This window comes from Gossypium raimondii, chromosome 5 (assembly GCF_025698545.1).
Source record: "Gossypium raimondii isolate GPD5lz chromosome 5, ASM2569854v1, whole genome shotgun sequence".
Classification (NCBI taxonomy): Eukaryota; Viridiplantae; Streptophyta; class Magnoliopsida; order Malvales; family Malvaceae; genus Gossypium; species Gossypium raimondii.
The window spans coordinates 15528189-15550702 of NC_068569.1; the positions used below are offsets into that span (position 1 = coordinate 15528189).

Sequence of the window (22514 nt, forward strand, 5' to 3'; positions counted from 1 at the left end):
AAAAAGGCAAAAATAAAATAAAATAAAATGAAAATCAAACGAATAGAAAGAAAAAAAAATAAAGGTTTAACCTTTTTGAACTTCTGTTTTTTTGCTGTTTTGATTTCTAATGTGTGTTTTTTACAAAGAAAATCGAAGAGGAAAGATGCAAGAAAACGTTCGGCCTTTATAGCCAAAATACAAAATCTTTCCGTTCTATTCTCTGTCGTTTCTTTTTGACTATCTCTTCTTTTGTTGTTTTCTTTTTAGTCCGTGTCTTCTTCTCCTTGCAGTGCCCGTGGTAAAGTGGTGGCAGAGGCGTGCAGTGGGCGTGGCAGACGAGGAGGCCACGCGAGGCATGCGGCGCTAGGGTTTGGGGGGCAACTTTCTTCCGAAAATGTTAATGTTGTCTTGGCTGGGTTTTTAATTTTTGTTTTAAGCCATGGGCTACATTGGGCTTGTTATTTTCCTTTGTAATTGGACTGTTGTTTATCTTGTTTTAATATTCGGGCCTGGGCATAGAATTGGGCCTTACATTAACCATAACAAGGCTACTCATATACATGCCAAACTTTGCCATTATACCATCAATATACCAAAACTCAACCAAGTCAAATGGTCATTTCGACATTCAAACACATAGACCATTATTAATCAGAATACCTATACATGACATTATAACCAAAATCAAAACATTCGAAAGTACTACTAGAACTGGTGGATAATGTGAAATAACTTCGACTAACTTCCAACCCGATCTAGTTTCCGATAATCTGAAAAGTAAAGAAAAACAACTACGTAAGCAATGAATGCTTAGTAAGCTCGTATAAACTTTAATCATGTCAATCTATTTCCAATATGAGATTTATACATATCAAGAATAATCATATACCGATACTACACGATTCATGAAACCAAAATCAACAACTCACAAAATGAGTAAATCTTCAGCTTCACTTACACATATTATCCCTAACATAGTAGGATTTTAGACAACTTTAAACTCTTCTAAATTTCTTTATTTTCATTTGTATTTCATTGCTGTCCACACCCATGCCATATGCATAACACACAAGTCATAAGCATATCATTCAACCATAGCGACAAGCTAATGCATTTAAACATAGCCCTTTTCGAATTAATCACATAATAAGCCATTCCATAAGAAATTGCATAATTTAGACCTTACCACTTTTTCATGAGTACAAGAATATTTTCATTTGAGCACTTACCATTTCAATGTAACTTATAAGTAAATAGAATACCATTCAACCAACAGCTTGGCACTTGCCTAAGCATCAAACAACAATACATGTTAGCTTGCTTGAACACATTTCATATAAATTCAACTTGATAACCTTATTTTCTCAACATGTCACACTTGAGTTTATTACTCGTCTCCACTAACATAATTTCCATGTATCAACATATCAAAGAAATTCATATATGTACATGTCATGATACATATCATTCTTTTACCGTTTCTTCATATATATATCATCCATTTCAATATATCAGTATATCATGTACCACCCTTTCCGTTTATTTCATATTTATATACATGTATTAGTTCGTATCAAACTCATATCGTCTCGTAACATAACATTTCCCATTGAACCACTAGAATAATATCGGATACGTGAGAATGTCGAACACTATGTGCCAACATGTGGTCGAAACCACTACTATCTCATATCTCATATCAGTGCTCTCTCTCGAGCCATAAATGGGTCTACTCACACAAGCTGCCAGTTAAGACGTAACTACACGGTGCTGCTCACGCAAGTTGTCAAGTAACCGCAACAAATGTCAGAAACTCAATCACCGGTAGGACGTATAAGACCAGCACCTGAAACACGCTAACCCCTAATGACATGTCATTTGTATCCTAAATGTTCCTAAGGTTCAAACGAGTCTCAATATTCGTCATGCGTCGTTGAATTTTCCTCATTTTATTATAAGCTAAATTGTATAATAACACGTATATATCGATAAATTTTCAATAAAATTCATATAATAACATTAAATTTAATCAACAATATACATAGTATAGTTCATACGAACTTACCTAGCTAAATTGCAGCAATACCAAAGTTTAGGAGCATTTTGGTATTTTTTATTTTCCTTGATTTTCCACCCGATCTTGATCTAAATTAATAATTTCATTCAATATATTAATTTAAATAATAAAACATTTCATTTCACATAATTTGGTCATGTTTGAAATTTTTACAAAATTACCCCTAAAGTTTTACTTTTATTCAATTTAGTCCCTAAGCCAAAAACATGCAAATTAACCATTTTTACCCAGAATTGAGCTTATCTGAATGTTCATGGTATCCAAAAAGTCCATTTATGCAACAATTTCACATTAAATCCATATACTTTTATTAATTTAATAAATTTGTCCTAATTAAAATTTTTCATTAAAATCACTTAACAAAATACTTTTAAATATAAATCAACATTCCAAATTCATCATATAACGTCAAATATCACAATATTTATCAATGGAAACATTCAAAATTTTTAACAATTTTAAAATCGAAGGTACAAGCTAGTTGGACCTAGTTGCAACGATCTCAAAAATATAAAAATTACAAGAAACTGGTAGTTTAAGGGCTTACAAGGGATTTATTTTGCTGCAATTTTCAAGCTTCCATGGCTCTTTCTTGCTTGTATAATCGGTTGGTAAAGAGAAAATAACAAAGATGAAAGCTTTGTCTTTTGTTTTATTTATTTTATCTTTAATTACCTAATTACCAAATTACCCTACCTAATTACCTAATTACCAAATTACCCTTACTTAACTTTAAAAATTACACTAATGTCAAGCCATGCACATCCAATATCACCTTTAATGGTCTATTTACCATATAAAGACTTCCACTTTAAAGTTCTATAGCTATTTAATGCCTTTAGTGATAGAACACAACTTTTGCACTTTATGCGATTTAGTCCTTTTTGCTTAATTAACTATCGAAACGATAAAATTTTCCAAAAAAACTTGAATACTACCTTAATTAAACTCTGCAAATATTTATAAAAATATTTTTGACTCGGTTTATAGAAACGAGATCCCGATACTTGACCTTAGAGTCATACCACTTTAACTTAATAAACCGCTTATAAAACAAAAATCACAATATCAAAAACCTTTTTAAAATCACAATTAACTCATAAATATTAAATATAATATTTACAAACTTACTCGTCGGATCTGGTGGCCCCGAAACCACTGTTTCCGACACCACTAAAAAACTGGTTGTTACAAAAATAGTCCTATTTAATTATTAAGCTTAATAATCCATCATCAAACTTCAAAAATATCACAAGATTCATCCATGTAATAATTCAAAATATTTAGCACTTTTACAAATTAGTGTTAGGGTTAGCTAGATTAAGCTACAACGATCTCAAAAACATAAATATCACTAAAAATGGGTAAAGAAAACATTTACATGCAATCAAAATAGGCTTCGTCGAACCTTGTGTTCTCCATCAATGGTGTTTCGTGAAAGAAGGTAAAAGAAAATGAAAAATAAAATGGTTGTCTTTTGTTTTTATGTTTTAATCATTTTTAAATTATTAAACAATTTTATATTAACATAATATTACACCAAATTTGTATGGTAACTGGCCATTATATTCCAACATGGTCAAATTGTCTCATAAAACCCTCTAAACATGATTTTATAACCATTAAGCACATATAAACTAATAGCGATTAAGTTTTATGATTTTTATGATTTAGTCATTTTACTTAATTAACTATCCAAACGTCAAAATTTTTGGACCAAATTTCAATAAACCTTTATAATCACTCCGTAAATATTTAATAATAATATTTACGGGCTTGGTTTATGGAAACGAGATTCTAAAACCTCATTTTTCAAAACCACTTGAACTTAACTATTTGTTCAATTTGCAAAAATTATTAAACCAAAAATCCAATATAATATTATCATTGACTCGTAAATATTAAATAATAATATTTACAAACTCGCTTGTCGGATTTGTGATCCCGAATCTACTATTTTCGACACCACTGGAAAATGAGCTGTTACAATGGCCTGCCATATACACATGTATGGTGCACTGTCGTACGCTAGGTCGTGTCTCAAGCCGTGTGTACCTGAAATTTCCTTTCAAATTAAGTCATTCAACCTAACTTCACTTAAGCAACAAGCAACCATTCATACCATATTCATACCAATTCAAAAGCACCAAAATCATACCAAAATCATCATTTATAACATCTAACCTAAGTGCCTAACCAATATGCCACAATTTGCACCTCAATTCACAATTCAAAACCAACCAAATATCATATATAAGTACCATTTTAAATAAGCCTTCATTGGCATCTCAACTTTCAACTAGCTATGATTCAAAATAATCATTCAAACAATCTCATATTTGCCTAAATTTAACCCTATGATATACACATCAAACCTACCAAACATTTCAATCATAACATAAGCACATCATTCATCATTCCCATAGCTATTATAGCAACCAAAATAGGTTTCCAAGCATGTTATTTTCTCAACCATTACACCGTTATGAATATAGTAATAACTACCTTATCAAGATAAAATCAACATGACCATTCTCAATACAAATATATACATTTATAAACATGAACCTTAAATACCAGCAAGAGTTCAAAACCAAAAATTATAACCACAAGATATCCTAGGTACATGCTAAGACCAAAATGAACACATCACCAACACTTGAGTTTGGGAATGTCGCTAGATACTGGTTTGACGATCGAATCTTTAGATACCTAACCTACGCATGGAAAATAAAACCATACGCTGAGTATAACTCAGTGGTATTTCTATAATCGAACAGTAAAATATACTATAAAGTTTATAGTGCATTTTAACATGTCAATCTACAAGTCCTAATACATCACCTAAATATTAAATCTATTTACATATCTTAAATCAAGTTGTCATAGTTGGAATATATACATTTTCCCTATCTCAATCGAATTGATTAAATCGTACAATATCAAATCCATAATTTCGAGCATATAAACTAAAATCTACTATCCACCTTATTTCAATTTCAATTATACTTGATTTCTCAATTCCACAACATAATTTCATCAACCAATCATCAAATCACATATGTGACAGCATAATTCAGCACCAACTGAATTCAATTGTACAATTATAACGATAAATCATATTTTCAAATCTATTCAATTTAGTCATTATCACAGCCAACTAATTCAACTCGATTCAATTAAGCTTGTTCAATCATTTTCAACTTAGCTTATATTATTACTATGCAATGCAGTTCGAAATTTCAGCAATTGAAAAGGTTTGGGTTATAGAAGTACAAACTGTAACTGCGAGCTATTTGTCAATGACTTTATCTTTTCCTTTCTATTTTGAGAAATCCGAGTCAACGTTAGATATAGATTAACATAAATACACCAAATCATCAATGCACAATTATTTTCACATTCAATTGCTAATTTATGTGAATTTAGCATTTTATTCAATTTAGAATTTTTAATGTTTTAATATTTAAAATAGTTTTATAATTTTTTGAATTTTAAAATTTAAAAATTAATTAAATGCTGACGTATTTTTTACGTAACAATCCACGTATATGCAACATCAATAAAGTTAAACAATGTTCACTTTCTATTTATTTTGGGATGATTTGATAAAATGCAAGTTTAAAAATAAAATAAAAAAGCGAAAAATTAAATGAATGACTAAAATATCTTTTTCGTAAATTTAGAGAACCAAATAAATTATTATGCCAAAATAAAAGATAAAAATATTAGTTAATGTACAATTCATTTTTTTAAATTTTATTTCAAAAATATTTAACCTACATCTACATCAAATACAATGACATAGGCAGAATAATTGGGCCAACTTGGCCATCTTCAATCCATTATTTACTGACATCAAGTCAGTGTAGACTGAATTTATTTATTCATGGCCGAAGCCCACGCGACTGACGTTCTCCTTTTTATAGCAATTTTCCGACATCGGATACTGAGCCGCAAAGGCCATTCACGGGAGTTAAATAAAACTAAAAATACCAGCCCCCTTTCGCAGTAGAAAGAGAGAGAACTGCAATGCTCGTATCAATGTCCAAACTTGGCAGCATGCAAGCTAACCACTACCATTTCAAGCCACTTTACTTCATTGCTTTCAGTTTCCTTTGATATTAGAAATTGCAACAATATTGAAACTGAAATGCAAACGATAATATTGATATTAGAAATTTGTTGTTACAGAGGACGTCTTGTTTAATATTTACTAATAGGAAAATTTCAATGTGGGGTATTCCTTAGTGCCTAACATGTGCTTGAATTCCCTGATATTTGTTGGAAATGCTAACTTTTTATGTTGTTTCATGCCTGTTATGTTTAGAATGTTTGAATGGGTGGGATAAGATAGTTTACTTTGATTGTTTCCTGAACAGTTTTCCATCTTACTCAACGTGTGGCAACAAAATTTCATACATTATTTTCATTGGTCTTCAACAAGGTAGAGGCCATGATTCTGTTGGTTCTGGTGAATGTCTCAAATCTAAAATCCTTCTTATTTCACTGATATATGAACCGTCCAATCTCGCAGACGTGCGTTGCACCTTTCTGCTGCATCAACTCCATTGCTTAGTGGGATCAAGGTAGTTTCTTACAGCAGGCTTTACCTTCATTACTAAGGAATCGTAGATGTAATTCTGTGCCTCAAGCATCAAAGGATCTTCAATACAGTTTTCACTATCTTCCATGATTGACAAGCCCAGACGGTGGTGGAGGGCTTTAGCATGCCTTGCTAAGGAAAGAATGACCTCACTTTTTTTGATTTCATGTGTTGATGGGCGTGTTACTGGGGATTCCCTTGCAGGTATGCCACTTGGACTCTATCGGGGTAAGTTCAGAATGCAATTTTGGGAGACCTAAGCCATTTGCTTATCTCTTTACTGTTTTGGATGTGCACTTGCTGGTATGTACGCTGACATTCTACTTGTTTATGAAATTCTGATGCTGCACATATCCATATTCAGTATAATTAAAGGAAAACTGAGAGCTCAAACTTTTCTATATTTCCATCATGTGTTGTTTCTTTTCCATGGGAAACTTTCCAAGCAGATATGAATGTTTTAGGTTGAATATTGCCTTGGGTCGGCTTTTGTAATATATAGGAATCTTTTAAGTTTTATCTGGTGTTGGATATCCATCCAAGCACCTTGTCCCTACTTTCCGTCCCCTTACCCTCCAAGTGGGCCTTCATTCCCCTCCCTTTCTTTAGTTAATGATGATTATGTGAACACAGTTTTAAGTTTTGGATAACATTAGTGCTATCCTGATTACCCCCTTCCAATAATTGTGATCCTTTCTGATAAATATTACTATAATTCATGGTAATGTTTTTTTGATATGTTAATCTTAATGTTGGAACCTGTTATTTTGTCTATTTGCTTTCAATCTAATGGTTCCTACATGTAATCATAGCTCTCTGCATATATCCTGGAGAAACAAATCATGGCTGTTTTTCATTTTTGTATTATTTTTCATTGCCAACTTGGCTTTCGGAAGTCAAATCCCTCTTTTTTTATATGGCCCCCCAATCAAAAAAAATTATAGACCTCCAGCTTACATGGTAAATAAGATGATGTTTATGCTTGTTTTTTACTCGGATCTTTATATGATAAAAGCGAAAAATTCGATTTTATTTAGGAATCAATGGTAGGGTATATTCTTTTGTCCTTTTGGTTTGGCAATCAGTAGGATTGCCATTAACAACCTAGGAAGTTCAATGTTGGCAAAATACTGCTATCAAAAGGAAGCTCTAGATGTCAACAGATTATAGCTAAATTGACATCTTTTTCTGCTTGAATCTCAAGTGAAATGAGCATGGAAGATTTTGTGGCTTACTTTTTACCTTTTCTCTTAAGTTCCATTGCATAGATACAAGTCATCATAACTTGAATCCTTCTCAGAAGCAGCAACAGGGAAAAGATCAAGTTCCTGTCCCGAACAGCTTCTAACCAAACCAGAGTTCCTGAAATGCTTTTCCTAGTGAATCTAAAATATTTCCTTTCTTTAATTGCAATCCCCGTGACTATTGAACTCCGGGTTTAGATCAGTTAGCTCATTAAGAGGTGAAATTCAACTAGTAGTATTGGGGTTCGAATTCCACCCCTTAAACCTGTGTTTGTGTTTTTAAATGATTCCATGAAGCCTGCCATACAACTTGCAACCGGATCATTTGATATGATGAAACTGTGACCTAGCTAAACTTTGGATGAAATTAACACTATGTTGCTGCATTGCACTCAATTATTTGGATTTGTTTACGATATGTAGGTGGGATTGTCATTTTAGTCCTACATCATCTTTTGGCTGTTCCTTTCATATTACTTGCCCTACCATCAAAAGCAAAAGGAAAAGGAAAACAACATAGAAAGGGCTTAAAATATATGAACTGACTGCCCATTTATTGTTGATTGAATGTCTATAATCAAAGCAAACAGGAAAAGTAACTGCTGAGGAATTAAATAAACTAGCAACAGCAAAAGCTAGCAGGTTAAAATCATGACGGACTATGCCTTTTGGAAAAGGAATAATGATAATTGGGCTTATAAATCTGAGGTCACATCCTCGAAAATAAATTTAAAAAGAAAAATCAATTCTAGAAAGATGAACGGAATTAGATAATTCTGGAAGTAATCATGCTTTGCTGGCCTGTCTTCCTCTTCTAATTTGGAATGTGTGTTTTCCCACCACAAAAGGTAAAACATATCAAAGTCACCATTGCTTATGTCTTGCATGTATTAATAAATGTGTAAAAAATTCCACTTTTCAATAAATCAGAGTAATTCAATTTGTATCAATTTTAAAAGTAAATATTTAAAGATAATCATTCGCGTTATTAATATTTTCTTATCAAGTGGTATAATAATAAATTAATCTTTCAAAGTTTACCTATTCCGTCCTTTATATATATATATATTTGAAACTAAGGTTTTTACATATTCTTTTGAATTTTTTAGATTTTTATTAAGATCAAATTAACAAAATATATAAATATTAAACAGAAAAATATTAATTATCATGAATAATTATTTTCATTTGTTCACTCTCAAAATTAGCGGTGATTAAATTGTTTCAATTAATGTATTTTTGCATTTAAACAAATGAAAATTAACGACTCCATCTCTTCAAATGGAACCCATTTTATTAATGCTCTTGCTTTTAATTCTAGCACACAACAAAGCCACCAAAGAGAAGCTAATTGGACTTAAATGAGAAATTTTTAGCTTGGATCAACTTAAAGGAGTTATGTGTTCCCTTTTTCATTCCTTAACTCACCCACTTCCTTGGCTGTCTTTTGGTGGCTCCAATTTAGTTGGTATAATGTCCACTAGCATTTCATATTGCAACATAAAAATAAAAAGCAACAATAGGTCGACATTCAATCAATAAACGCAAGTACATTTAATTCCCTTTGGCTACTTAATTAGTTTAACCCAAACCCATGTATGTATATTCACTTCAGCTCTTGTTTTCCTTCCCTTATACGTTTTTTTTTAATGCCAATTAACTCTCCTTATATAACGTTGTTGATTAGATTATTATAGAAAAATTGTTGACGTGGATGAGAGACAACATTTGCATATAAAAATATTCATCTGAAGGAATGCATGGTAGATAGAAATTCAAGCTATCAACATATTATACGTGAAAACTAAGTTTTTTATTTATTTATGAAAGATGGGTTTCAAAAATATAAAAAGTATGATTAACTAAGTTAGGTTAGATGCATGATTGTTATACATAATAAAAGCATGTGATTTAAGTTGTATAAAAAAATTGATGGTGGAAGCAGATTAACCGGTTCAGTCGGCCCTTCAAGTAATATTTTTGTATAGTGGAAAAATAAATGAGAGGGACAAGAAAAGAGAAATATTATCACTTGCTTGGAAGGAAGGAAAAGAGTCCTAACAGGTGAAGGAAATTCTTATATAAAAACGTAGGAGACCATACTACATACATCCAGAAAACCCGTCAAACATCAAACCCTATTTTATATCTCAAATCCCCATTTACAAGAAGAAAATTGAAAATAAAAAATTGCATCCCCTGCCAAGCAGCTTTCACTTGCTACTTGCCAATTCTCTCACAATCATCATCCCTTACATCATCGTCCTAGACCTATAGCTGCCAATAACACTAATATTTCATTAAATTAATTAACCATAACAATTATATTAATACCCTCGTTTTATCAGTAAATGAGGGAGGATGGTGGTGAGGATTATTATGGATCAGTAGTACTGGAACATGTCTGGAGAGGCCATGATGGGTTGGTTAAGGTAAGGTAGATTGAAAGGGTTGGTGAAACCGTGGTCACAAGTACTTGTTTCAAAGCACTGATCAGTTTCGTACACCAACTCACTGGCGCTCATGGTGTTGAGATAACTGAGGATTTGATTCAGATAGTCGAGTCTTTGACTCAGTTCCATCATCTGAGCCCTCAGAACTGAGTTCTCAGCCTGAATGTTGAGATAGTGGTGGGTGGTGAAGTTGATGCTGTTCAGGATTTGGTTGTTATCTTTGCTGAGCTGAGCCACTTGGGCCACTAATTCATCCAAGTGCTGCTGTTTCCTCATCCTGGATCTTCTTGCCGATTCCCTGTTTGATTCCTTTCTCTTTCTTTTTCTTTGGTCCATCATGTTCTGCTGGTGCAGGTCCTCTTCAGACCCAGAGTTCTGAAGCTGCGAGGAGCTTGAGGAATTGGAGTTTCCACTGGACGAAGCCATGTTAATATTTTTACACCTAACTCACTGCTAAAACTTCAAATATAAATTACTAATATTTCAGGATAATCTAACCTCAAAGGCGACTGGACTCCTATACTAGCTACAGATAATTATATATATATATAGTTAAAAAAAAAAGCAATTACAAAATGATTATTTATGAAAAAACATAGAACCAGTAGAGGAAGACAACTGAGAAAGATTGAACTAGATGGGTCCTGCGTCTGAGGGAGGAATTTATCATAAAACCGGATCGGAGGATTTCACTGACAACTGGAGACATGAGTCTCAAGCATCAACCACAACAATTTACGCAGCATCAAGATTTACAGCAAAAAAAAACCAAGATATGTCTTTCTCTTCTTGCTGGAAGATAGAGTTTTGACTTAATGGATTTTTGGTATAGACTCTAGAACCTAGACTGGAGTTCAACAACCAAAAATCCCCGATATAAAAGCAAACACCCTCAAAAGGGATGTGATTAGAACAGAGGAAGCTGAGGAAAACTGGGGAAAACAAGAACTAAAAGAAGCAGCAGAACCTCAGCTCAAAGAGAAAAGAAAGAGAAGAGAGCGGAAGTGGAAGAGGCTGTTGAGAACATTGATACGGTAATTTATAGAAGGAAATTATTGAAAATGAGGAAATTAAAAAATAATTAAAAAAAGAGCATTGGAGAACCTTCTTGTTTGGGAGTTGTTGGAGGAAGATGAGACGAAATTTACCCCACCCTCCGACTTAGGCTGCATCACCCAACACATGCTAATTTTTTTATTCTCCTTTTTGCCTCTATTTTCTTTCGCTTGTAATTGTAATATAAGCTCGTTCTTAACTAAAATATATCAAGACCATTATCATATCTTAGTTGTTCTAATAGTAATTAAAATATTTTAAAAATAATTTGAGTCCTGTTTAAAATAAGATTATTTTTAATGAGCAAAATCTAAATACGAATGTAGTGGTTACGATGAATTTGTCATGAGTAAGATTGGCTATATGATTATGTTATGATTTGTGTGATTCATCACTCCCAAGGTGAGAGCTTCCACAGTCGAGGTGATTAAAGCTTAATACAGATGGTAAAGTTGATGTAGGATCTGGAATCACCACTACTGGGGGTTTAGTGAGGAATCATAAGAGAGATTAGATGCTTGGGTGTTATCGAAATTTGGGAATTAACTAGGTGTGTTAGAAGCTGAACTTCATGAGATTGTAAATGGACTCCAATTGGCATGGAAGTAAAGGGTGTGTCATTTGGTTATTGAGAATGATAAACGGCGGTGGATTTAATAACTGAGAATAAGAGAGGGGGGAAACTCTTGGCTGGAGTTAGAAATCTGTAATTGGGTAGCAATAAATTGATATCTCATGCTTCGATTTGCGCCAAGAACAACAAATGTGACAGTTGACACTATAACTAAGGAGATTATGAGTTATGAGGCGTACAATGAGGGTTTTTTTCTTTGCTCATTGCATTAGTGCAAGATTTTTATTTTTTTCTGTTGAACCTTGCAATGCTTTTTATAACAAAAAAAAAAATCTTTATATTAGTATTTTTTTTATCAAACTTTTATAGCTAGTATCATATTTTTTTTGTTGTTGTTTTGATAGATTTTATTATTGACATTTATATTTAATTAATATATTCTAATTTGATTAATTTTAACGCTAATAATTTTTAATTTTGTTTTTTATTAATAAAAAAACATGGCACCTGATTCGTAAATTCTGGATTTAGTGCTTAAAAAATAACAATCATCACAACCTATTGGAATACAATCTGACCAAACCTTTTGGCATTCAAAACTAAAAGCAGCTCCATGCGCATAAAATGAGCTCCCAATAATGGTGTTAAAGCCTAGGCTGTAACACAAAGGAACCATCAAAGTTTTGACTTTTTTTGGTACAGGTTTTACTTTGAAGTGAAAACATATAGAAACAAATAATAACATCCCAGAAAGCTTAATTAAAAATGAACTTCCATTTTAGGCCTTATATGGGTATGGTATTAACTAACAACAGATTGGACCACAAACCCAAATTAGAGCAAATGGCCCCAGCCTTAATTGCATGCCAGTAGTGGGTAGGGCAATGATACTAAAAACAGTTTTTTTCTGATATGTTTTCTAACAGGAAATATCACAAGCAAAAGCAATTAATATATATCACCCCATTCCAATAGTGGTAATAGTTAAAAAACTTGTTCATTGTTTCTTAGACCCTGTTATAGTGTTATTGTGCAATTCCTGGTTCTATTCTTTGCTAATGTGACAAGATTTGTTTTTTTTATTATTATTATCATGTTGATGTGATAGCTATGGGCTATGGGATTGGTTTAATCTGCCTAAAACCTACTCTTCCATCTGCCCAACCTTCACATGGATACAAGAGATCCACAGAAAATATATGCAAAAGGAACGTGGTGAACCATTTGCTGAGAATTAATGCTACTTATTTATATTTATTCGAAGAATTTGTATTAAATAATATTATTTTAATTATAAAAAACTTTAAAAAATACTCATATTAAATACATATAAATATCAAACACTTAATTCCCGTGGTCCGGATAATATAACTGCTGGCCTGGCCAACAGAAACTCAGATCAGGGAGACAGGGACCATTGTCATTCCATGAATACTTGTGTCGGAAGCGCAACGATGCAGCCATAAACTTCTACTTTTATACATGTTTAAACATGAAATCAAGGTTTCTGACTTTTTATCTAGACAGAAAAATGAATGAAGATGAACCCCCCCCCCCCCAAAAAAAAAAAACTATGAACTATCAATAATGTTATAAATACATTTTAATTGATGAAGCAGTTGGACCCAAAAAAAAAACCCACCATGGGTGAAGCACATATACTTGAGAATATTCCATCAGCTAGAACTCTAAAATTTGCCAATTGATGTCATCAGGTTTTTCCTTTCTGTTACTATAGTTGAGCCCATGTCAGACTGATAATGACCACTTCCAATCCCATATTTTTCTTTACTTACCCCCCCAAAAAAGAACACCAAAATTTATTTTATTTTTACCAAATGCTTACACACAATGGAAGACTAAAAGGGGAACACGAAAGTTCTTTGATGCTTACCCTGTTTTGGTTTATAGCCATGATAATGCAATACACACTAATCCAACCAAACCAAACCCAACACCATGTTCCTGTATGTAACAGATGCACCCCTTTATGTTTCGGTCTGCAGTTTACAATGAGGGGGGTGTAATTACCAAAAATTAATAAACTAACCACAGTTGGAATTCATTTTTAGGATAATCTGTTAAGATCCACATGATCTTTTAATACTAATATTGGTTTGCGGACAAAACCATGAAACATGTTGATAGCTGAAACAGCTGATGGAATCACCATGCTAAAGGCGACCAAAAACAGTTAAACCACTGATCTTGGGTGAGGCCCCTTGGAAGACAGTGGTGGAGTACGTATAGTATCTCTAACAGGTGGGTGGGGCACAAAATAACAGTAAATATAACAAAATTTTATGTACTCTATCATGGATGGGCTGATGGTTGGTGGCAGTAGGAAGTGAGTGGGGCTGAACTAATAATTTAGGTAAAAATATAGTTTCAAATGTACATATAGACCGACCGGATCCAAAAACGATGATGTATCTCTAAAAGGTTGAATATTGTTACATTCTTTTCTAGTTACAAAACTATTGTTTGGTTACGTGAAAATTAGATGTAGGAACTCATATGTAATTTAGGAGTATAGGTTAATTAAGCTGGTAGCCAAATTGGAGCTTTGCCTCCATCATTCATTAGTATAGTCGTTAAGGATGTGGGGACTCGTTCCTTATCAATTAAGATTCGATATCGTAAAAAGTATTTTAAGAAAAAGATTTTAAATAAAAAATAGATTTATATTTTAGATTAGGGTAATAGATCAGATAATAAAAGATTAAGTGAAGTGAAATTATTTTGATGATATCTGATTGATTAATGATGTATAGAAATTGTATATTATTAGATCGGTCCATGGAAAACTAAAACTTAACTGATTTGGATTCAGTTAAAAACCTGCAACAGATTCAAGATTCAGGAAGTGTTGTAAAAAGAAGGACATTGAATACATTTTCTAATTTCTTCCTCCAAGAAAACTTTAGATTCTGAATGTTTAGTAAACTTGTGATTCCTCTTACAATTTGTAAGGTAAACGTTGATTTTGTACGAGTAAAAGAGACAAATAAATTTATTTACTTCCATGGCCAATCAGACATATTACTACTTTGAATTTTCTTTATTTTAACAATCTCCTTCATCAATTGGCAAACGATATCAGGCAGAGACGAGAGAGCAGCAGAGGGAAACTCAATTATAAGGGTATAATAATATATGGTCGGTTTTTGATGGGTCAAAACCAAGAGGCTAGTCTATTTCAGCTTTTCCGAAAGGGTCCCCAAACATACTCGATCAATTTCGATTTTCCCTGCACATGATTTTCTCATGTTCCACTTTTATTTTCTCCTTTCTTTTTTTCCTCGGCTTATAGCTTTCAACATCAACAACTTGCATGGTTTGGTTTCAGAGCTTCCTTTTCGCCTATTACCTGACAATACACAATTACAGATACCTAAAACACATATACGATATATTTTGCGTTTATAGATAAGAGAAATTATCCGGCAGTGGATAATTTCTATTTAACAAACTATACCCAAATCCCTGAAACAGGATTTAGAAAGTTGTTCTTCAACCTTGGCTGCTTAACCAACAAGGAGGTGGTCTCTCAGCTTTGGTCAAGTCATCTCTGGGTCGCTTTGTTGGACTAGTGTATAGCTAAAAAACCAGGCTAAGTATAAATCCACATGCTACTTTATACGAACAAAGCGAAAAAAGAAAAGAAAGCAGCCATCTCATCAAACCTAAAAATCTAGACCAGCCACCATCAAATTTGATCATCTTTACGGCTCCAAATTACAAAACTCCCTCAAAAAGAAAAAGCAGATGACCGCTCACGCTATATCGTGCATGAGAGAAATAGTTAAACAGTGAGGTGAAGCTGTCATGTCACCTATTCTTGGTCCAGGTTCGTACCAACTTCATGTCTGATACATATATTTTTTTCTTTTATCCAACTCTGGAATCTTGAATGAATCTGCCTTCACCGTGAAGGCAAGCCTCAAAATGATATTACAGCGTATTATATATATATATGTTAATGTTACAAACCAAAATGGAGATAATTATTTGAGAATAGTTCTAATTTTGCACTTGCCCCAAAACGGGAGAAGTAAACTTGGAGTTTAAACAATTCCGTGCTTCTAAAAGCATGCTTTCTTAGAGAAATAATCATGATTATCTACATGAAAAGCATATTCGAAGAACCTGGTCATAGTGGGAATGGAACCCAAAAATCAACTCCCTTTTGTTTACTTGTAATTTAAAATGTCATTAAAAAATACATATTTTTCTGTAAGGAGAATCACATTCAAAGTGTGCTTCATTGATGTTATGCTTTAATCAATATATATATATATATATATATACAGTTGAAAATTCACATTTGAGATAAAAAAAATAAAGGAACTGAATTCATACATTACTTGCTACAGTCAAGCTGGCAATTGAAAACCCAAAAAGACATATCAATGTAGTGTAACTGCTATTTTCTTTAATCATAAAAACAACTAGGGCATGTGAACATTACTTAAAAGAAAAAAAGGGTTGGAGAAGCTGACACAGAATCCATCAACTTTAACCTTTGCACAGTTCAATCTTATCATATCTACCTCTCATTCATTTTGACCAATAACTTCCTATCTCTCCCCCAAGAAGATATTGGGTTCATATGGTTCACCAGAGGCTACTATCCTTTTTCCTTCAATGGAAAAAAGCATCTGCCATTTGAGTTGCTTCTGGTAGCACCACTACTAAACAAATTGCCAAACGAATATCATCATATCAATCAATTAGATGCTTTTTTAATGGTTTGATATTTTACTTAATTCAGCTCTTCCAAGTGGGAAACAAAAGCACACGGGAACTACTTCTTTCAAGCAAAAAAGAAATATATAGCTGAGGGATAATTTCTTTTTCTTTTCCTTCCCCTTCGTTTAAAATAACTCAAAACTCAATGAATTTATGTTAGAGTCAATCCCCTACATGTTTTTTGGGTTTCCAAGCTTTTAACATAATCTGCCATGTTTTTACATTAATTTCCAAAGTAAGAGTGGGATTATTACACGTGATCTATTCTCTTTCCGACACCTATTTCACTGCACTTTATTTTTTATGACAAACTTCATAAGATGTGCCCCCCACCAACCCATAAATAAGGAAAAAAAAAAGGGTGGCCATTGGGTTAAAGAAAGGAGCCAACTTGTAGGTTGGAAGGTTTGCCCCTGCTGCAATGCCGTTAAAGCAGCCAAAGATAAGCAATAGAAAGCTGAAGCATCCACTTGAAAAGCCAAACCAGGACAGGAAGCGGGGTGTGGGAAAGAGACCAGCAAATCAAATGTGGACCCCTCCGACTCCTCCTAAGGGCTTTTTTTTTTCAAATGTGCGGCAAAACCAAATATTCTTTTTGGATGAGAATTTGAGTTATATGTTTTTATGAGTTGTATTAAATTATATTTTTATAATTTTTGAATAATTAAATTAAAATATAATTTTACTATTTACTATTATATATTTTTATAAAATTGAAGGGGACCCAAAATAATATTTTTACCATTTTAGTTTCCCGGCCATGCCGGGCCCGTTGGCGCCGCCTCTGTTCAAAATCTGACCTTTAAAACAGCCTGTTTGACCATCATTCTTTATTTCCTGTTTCATTATATCTTAGTATATTTTCCCCAGCTTCACCGGGAAATCCTTTAATATTTTTTGCTTAAACTTGTATAAATAATAATGATAAGTACCGAAAGTAATTAATATCAATAATAAAGATTAATAAATTTCATTCAAACATCAATGCATATACATCTATAATTTTTATTATTTTTGGTAATTTCGTTTTGATAAACATATAATCATTTGTTACAATTAAATTAAATTAAATTAACAACAATTCATTTTATAAAAAATTCAAACTTTTATTTTATTAAATAAAATTTATTGTGTTAAACATAGATTGTTTTAGATCAAATAATGGTTATGGCCTCTTTACCATGTTTATTCTTTAATTTAATATAATTACGTTCATCTACAAAATGCCATTAGTTAGTTGAAATAGTTAATACCCTTAATTAAATGTTGAGCTTGATTTTTTTCTTAAAATATCTATTTCAACTTCATGAAAATGTACATATGTTGTGTTAGATAGGTGTTTTAAGAAAATGCACACAATAATTTTAATCTATATGGTTAAAGATTCTAATTATTTGGACTAAAAATGCTATTATAAAAGTAGATGATAGATTATATCAAATTAAAATATAATGATTAAATCGATTGAAATATAATTTCACCATTATAATATAATGACAAAAAATTTGTCATTAGTGAGCCCAAATATTTAGCACTCTTGATATTTTTGGTGGCCAACATGAATTTCTTTTAATAACATTTATTTCAATTCATTATGTTAAAATAAAATTTTATTAGAATAATATTTTTGAAAAAATCAATATAAAATTTAATCAAAATAGCTAACTAATTTCATTGTAAAATTTAAGAACTATGTCGAATTAAAATATAAAAATTAAATCTCAAATGTTATTATAATAAAAAAACTAATTAAAATTTTACCATTATAATTATGCTAGAAAAATAAATAAACAAAAGGTGATTGGACTCGTGTTTTATAGATTCCCCCTAGTACACTTCGTTATCTAAAAATGGTGTAGCCTTTCTCGTTAGATAGGGCATTTGGGCTTGGATTTTGGACCAATGGAAATAAAAAACAAGCCTAAGCTCACAAAAATTGAATTTAGCCCAAAATAATCAGGCCCTGAGGTGGTTAAAAAATTGAATTTGGGCTTGGATTCTAAACCTAAATATAAAAAACATTCGGGTTAAATGGAAAAATTTTACAATCAAATCTAATGCTCAATGCTAAACCAATTTTCTCCCTAAGGTTAATAAATGTGTTAAATACATGGATCGAAATAAGTAAGTTAATATTTGATGCATAGAGTATAATTTTATGTATTACAAGTGAATTAAATGATGTAAAATAAATTTTTGATGATGTGTCATCATTTGGTACATTGATAGTGCATAAAATTATATATCTCATTGGATTTATAAATAGATACTCCAAAGCCCCCCTTTAACGGAGCTTCTCCGAGCCAGAAGCATAAGTGAGCATTTGAGAAACACCAGCAGGTGAAAATTCAACTGCCAACAAGCAAACAGGTTTTCCTTCCATAAATATTACACTGCTCATAATAGTAGTTCTCGATGTCTAAGCTTAGTAATTTACATGTACAAACACAAGCTCTCAGAGTTAAAAGACTTAAGACACATACAACAGTAGCCTTATATACAAGTTTGTAAAGGAAACAGAGCTTCTACAGTACAGAGCTCCAGCACTAAACAAAGCTTAAGCTCTAGATACAACAACATATCTCGTATGTCTCTCCAACATTATTAGAAACATAACAGGAGTTGCGAAGACATAAATATAGCATCTAATATCACCAAGAAAAAAACACAACACCAGGCTCTTCAGTGGTAAGACAACATCGTTTGGCTTGATTCCTGAGCCATGAAGTGGAAAATGATTAGAGGCACACCCCGCCATTGGCTGTAGCAGCTTCGGGATGGTAATGAAGCATTTCCTTCCACATCTTCTCTCTGATCATCTCTTCCCCTAAATCCTCATCTATGTCAAGATCGAGTGGCACCTGGGCTGAAGGGTTGCTGTTCGGATCATACAATGGTGCCATGTAAGGGTGTTGGAGTGCTTCAGTTACACTAATCCTTTTTGAAGGGTCAAAAACAAGCATCTTTTGCAACAAATCAATTGCCAAAGGATGGGCATTCGGATAAAGATGGGAAAAGGGGCTTCCAAGGGAATATGGAAGTGATTTGATGTATTTCCTAGCCTTAGGGTTATCTATAAATTCAAGATCCTCCTCCTTCTGGCTGCCAAGGATGTTGATGATCAGCTTAAGTTGATTGAGACATTCTGTACCAGGGAAGATGGGTTTCCGGCCAAGAAGCTCCGCAAAGATGCATCCAACAGACCAAACATCAATAGACGTTCCATAGTTGTCACAGCAGAGGAGAAGCTCAGGGGCCCTGTACCAGCGAGTGACAACATACTCTGTCATGAATTGACCCTTGGCATTGCTAGTGCGAGCCAGTCCAAAGTCACAAATTTTAAGGTCACAATTTGCATTGATAAGAAGGTTTCCAGGCTTCAGATCTCTGTGAAGAATATTTGCCGAGTGAAGATATTTCAGGCCTCGGAGCAACTGCAAAAAGAAGAACAATGAATATTTGATCATTTCCTGTCACAGTAGAAGCTTTAAAGCAGAACTACAGAACCACAACCCCACGTATGTATCTCAACTGAATTATTATATAGAGTTGATGTCTATATTTGCGGGATATCTCTTTACATCCAAATGACTTTGTAAAGTGGCAGTCAGACAGACCACAGATGCAAGCTACTAGGAATAGGATTCCTAAGGAAATAATTTATGAAGAATGATAGGTCAATATTAATTCGTATAAAAGCTTGTTGAGGTGTAATCGGACTGGATCCATTAGTGATGAAGTAACTACACTCCAAAAATTAGGCCAGTGCATTAATATGCCTAGAACATGTTTCTCCCTAGACCTACCATGAACTAACACTCATAAATTCTGGTCCTCACTGTTATCTTGTCATGTTAAAACACAGGAGATCAATTAGCTGAAGCAAACACTTTTCTCCATCAATAATTCAATATGGTGCTAAGAATTAATATAACAAGCAGAAACTGCCCCTATTCAGTGAACAGAAAATTGCCGAAAAGGAAATCACATAAAATATCTTAACAAATAGTTACATGCTAGTAAAACATAAATCGTCAAAAGATATTCTAGTAGAACCACAAACATATACAACATAGATCCAGGATGCTAATATTCAGATCCAAATTCGACCATTTAATTTCTTGCTTCTTTGTCTAAGCTGCATTTTTATATTTCAACTCAAAGTAGATAACAACAAACGATCTGTTAATGCATCCACAACACGCATTTGAAATTGGAGAACTTTCATTCAAGTAATGCCACGTAGAAAGAGCAATTATGCATATTGAAGAAATCTAATAATGATCATTGGTAAGATACCTGGAAGAGGAAATACTGACAGTGATCATTGGTAAGCACTTGAGAAGACTTAATGATTTGATGCAAATCGGTATCCATAAGTTCGTAAACCAGATAAACATCCTTGAAGCTTCTCCTATGAGTCGGCATCATGACATCTTTCAAAGCAATCACATTCCCATGTCTAAGATGCCTGAGAAGCTTCAATTCACGCAAAGTTCTGAGAGCATCAACACGGTTCTCAAAGGCGTTGTTTATCTTTTTAATGGCAACTTTTTCATTGGTTTCGCGATTCACAGAAGAGCAAACGATCCCATACGCCCCTCTTCCAATAGGCTTGATCGGCACATATTTGGTGTCGATTTCGAACGTCGTTTGCCACATCGAATAGTAATGTTTTCCTTGGTAATGAATACCGTTAGGAGGCTCAACTGGAGTTGCCATTTTCCTGCCTTAACCAAAATTTTTAACCCCCCAAAAAAGAGAAGAAAATTAACTGAATAACTAACTTAATTCGAGAATAAACAAAACAGTTCTGAATAAGCAGAAAACAAGTTCCTACTTTGGTTTGACTTTTTTTTTAATAATTACTACTTAATTAGTGGGAGCCGGTTCACTTTATCGTACAATTAAAGGAATTACAAAAGAAAAAAAGGAAAGAAATAAACAGAGAGAGATCTTAAAGTTTTACCTGTTTTTGGTAAATTTTCTTATTGAGTCTAATTTATTCCAAAAGAACTGAGCTTCAAAATTTCCCGCGATACAGGAGCTTCACATCTGATACTGCTGGCTAATCCACGTCCTGATTCACTTCAAATTTCTCAGAAGCAAAAGGGAAAACTAAAGCTCCATTCGCTTCGATGAAACCCTAATTTAAACAACGTCAAGGTTGGATTTTGAATGATCCCGACGCCGTAAAGTATCAAGCCAAGCTCGAAACAGAAACTTTCACGGTGCCGAACATTCAGAAAGAAAAAGGAAAAACTTTGGAATGTAATTATTTTGTGTCAACGATGAGGTTGGATGGGATCTACTCATAAGAGTAAGAAGAGAAAGATTCGTTATCTCATCGCCATCCGATCATAACAACAACGACGAAACAAAACAAATTATTAGGTTTTTTTTATTTTTATAATATACACTTATTTAATTAATATCTTTTATCTTTTGGGGTTTATATATTTATTTACTACGGTCTGGAATTTTGGATATTTGTTTTTCTGTTTCACGTAGCGTTAGGGACCCCCGTATCAGTAGCAAAGCGGACGATCTTTTTATTAGAGTATACATAGGTTACGGCGTCGTTTCGAATCCCCGGTTGAAGCGGACGTCAAACGACGTTTAATTATTTTTCTAAATGTTTTGACTAGACGCTTTTTGTGGATAAACCAAGAATATTCGCCTATTCGGGACGACCATGGCGCGGAAATAACGGATGAGTCCTTCGAAAGTTAAGTCTACGAATATGCAACTTTTTTATATATTTTTTAAA

At 33.1% G+C, this 22514-nt stretch overlaps 2 protein-coding genes and 1 long non-coding RNA gene across 4 annotated transcripts; 1 reads left to right on the forward strand and 2 right to left on the reverse strand.

Moving 5' to 3' along the window:
- Positions 1-6073: 6073 nt before the first annotated feature.
- LOC128041399 (uncharacterized) lies at positions 6074-7315 on the forward strand. Its single transcript, XR_008196406.1, has 2 exons — positions 6074-6506; positions 6597-7315. It is a non-coding gene; the product is annotated as an uncharacterized LOC128041399 (long non-coding RNA).
- Positions 7316-9967: 2652 nt separating this feature from the next.
- LOC105769030 (bZIP transcription factor 44) lies at positions 9968-11438 on the reverse strand. The gene has a single exon (XM_012589392.2). It carries the CDS (start codon positions 10786-10788, stop codon positions 10294-10296), a length of 495 nt encoding a protein of 164 aa, XP_012444846.1. The 5' UTR covers positions 10789-11438; the 3' UTR covers positions 9968-10293.
- A 7647-nt stretch (positions 11439-19085) lies between these two features.
- LOC105769029 (mitogen-activated protein kinase homolog NTF3) lies at positions 19086-22155 on the reverse strand. Of its 2 annotated transcripts, none has more exons than XM_012589391.2 (3): positions 21714-22155; positions 21044-21474; positions 19086-20178 (listed from the first exon to the last, which is right to left on the reverse strand). In XM_012589391.2, exons 2-3 carry the CDS (start codon positions 21464-21466, stop codon positions 19483-19485), a joined length of 1119 nt encoding a protein of 372 aa, XP_012444845.1. In that variant the 5' UTR covers positions 21467-21474; positions 21714-22155; the 3' UTR covers positions 19086-19482. The 2 variants fall into 2 exon arrangements, with proteins under 2 accessions (XP_012444845.1, XP_012444844.1); XM_012589390.2 differs by having other exon boundaries at positions 21044-21470; positions 21714-22154.
- Between the last annotated feature and the right edge of the window lie 359 nt (positions 22156-22514).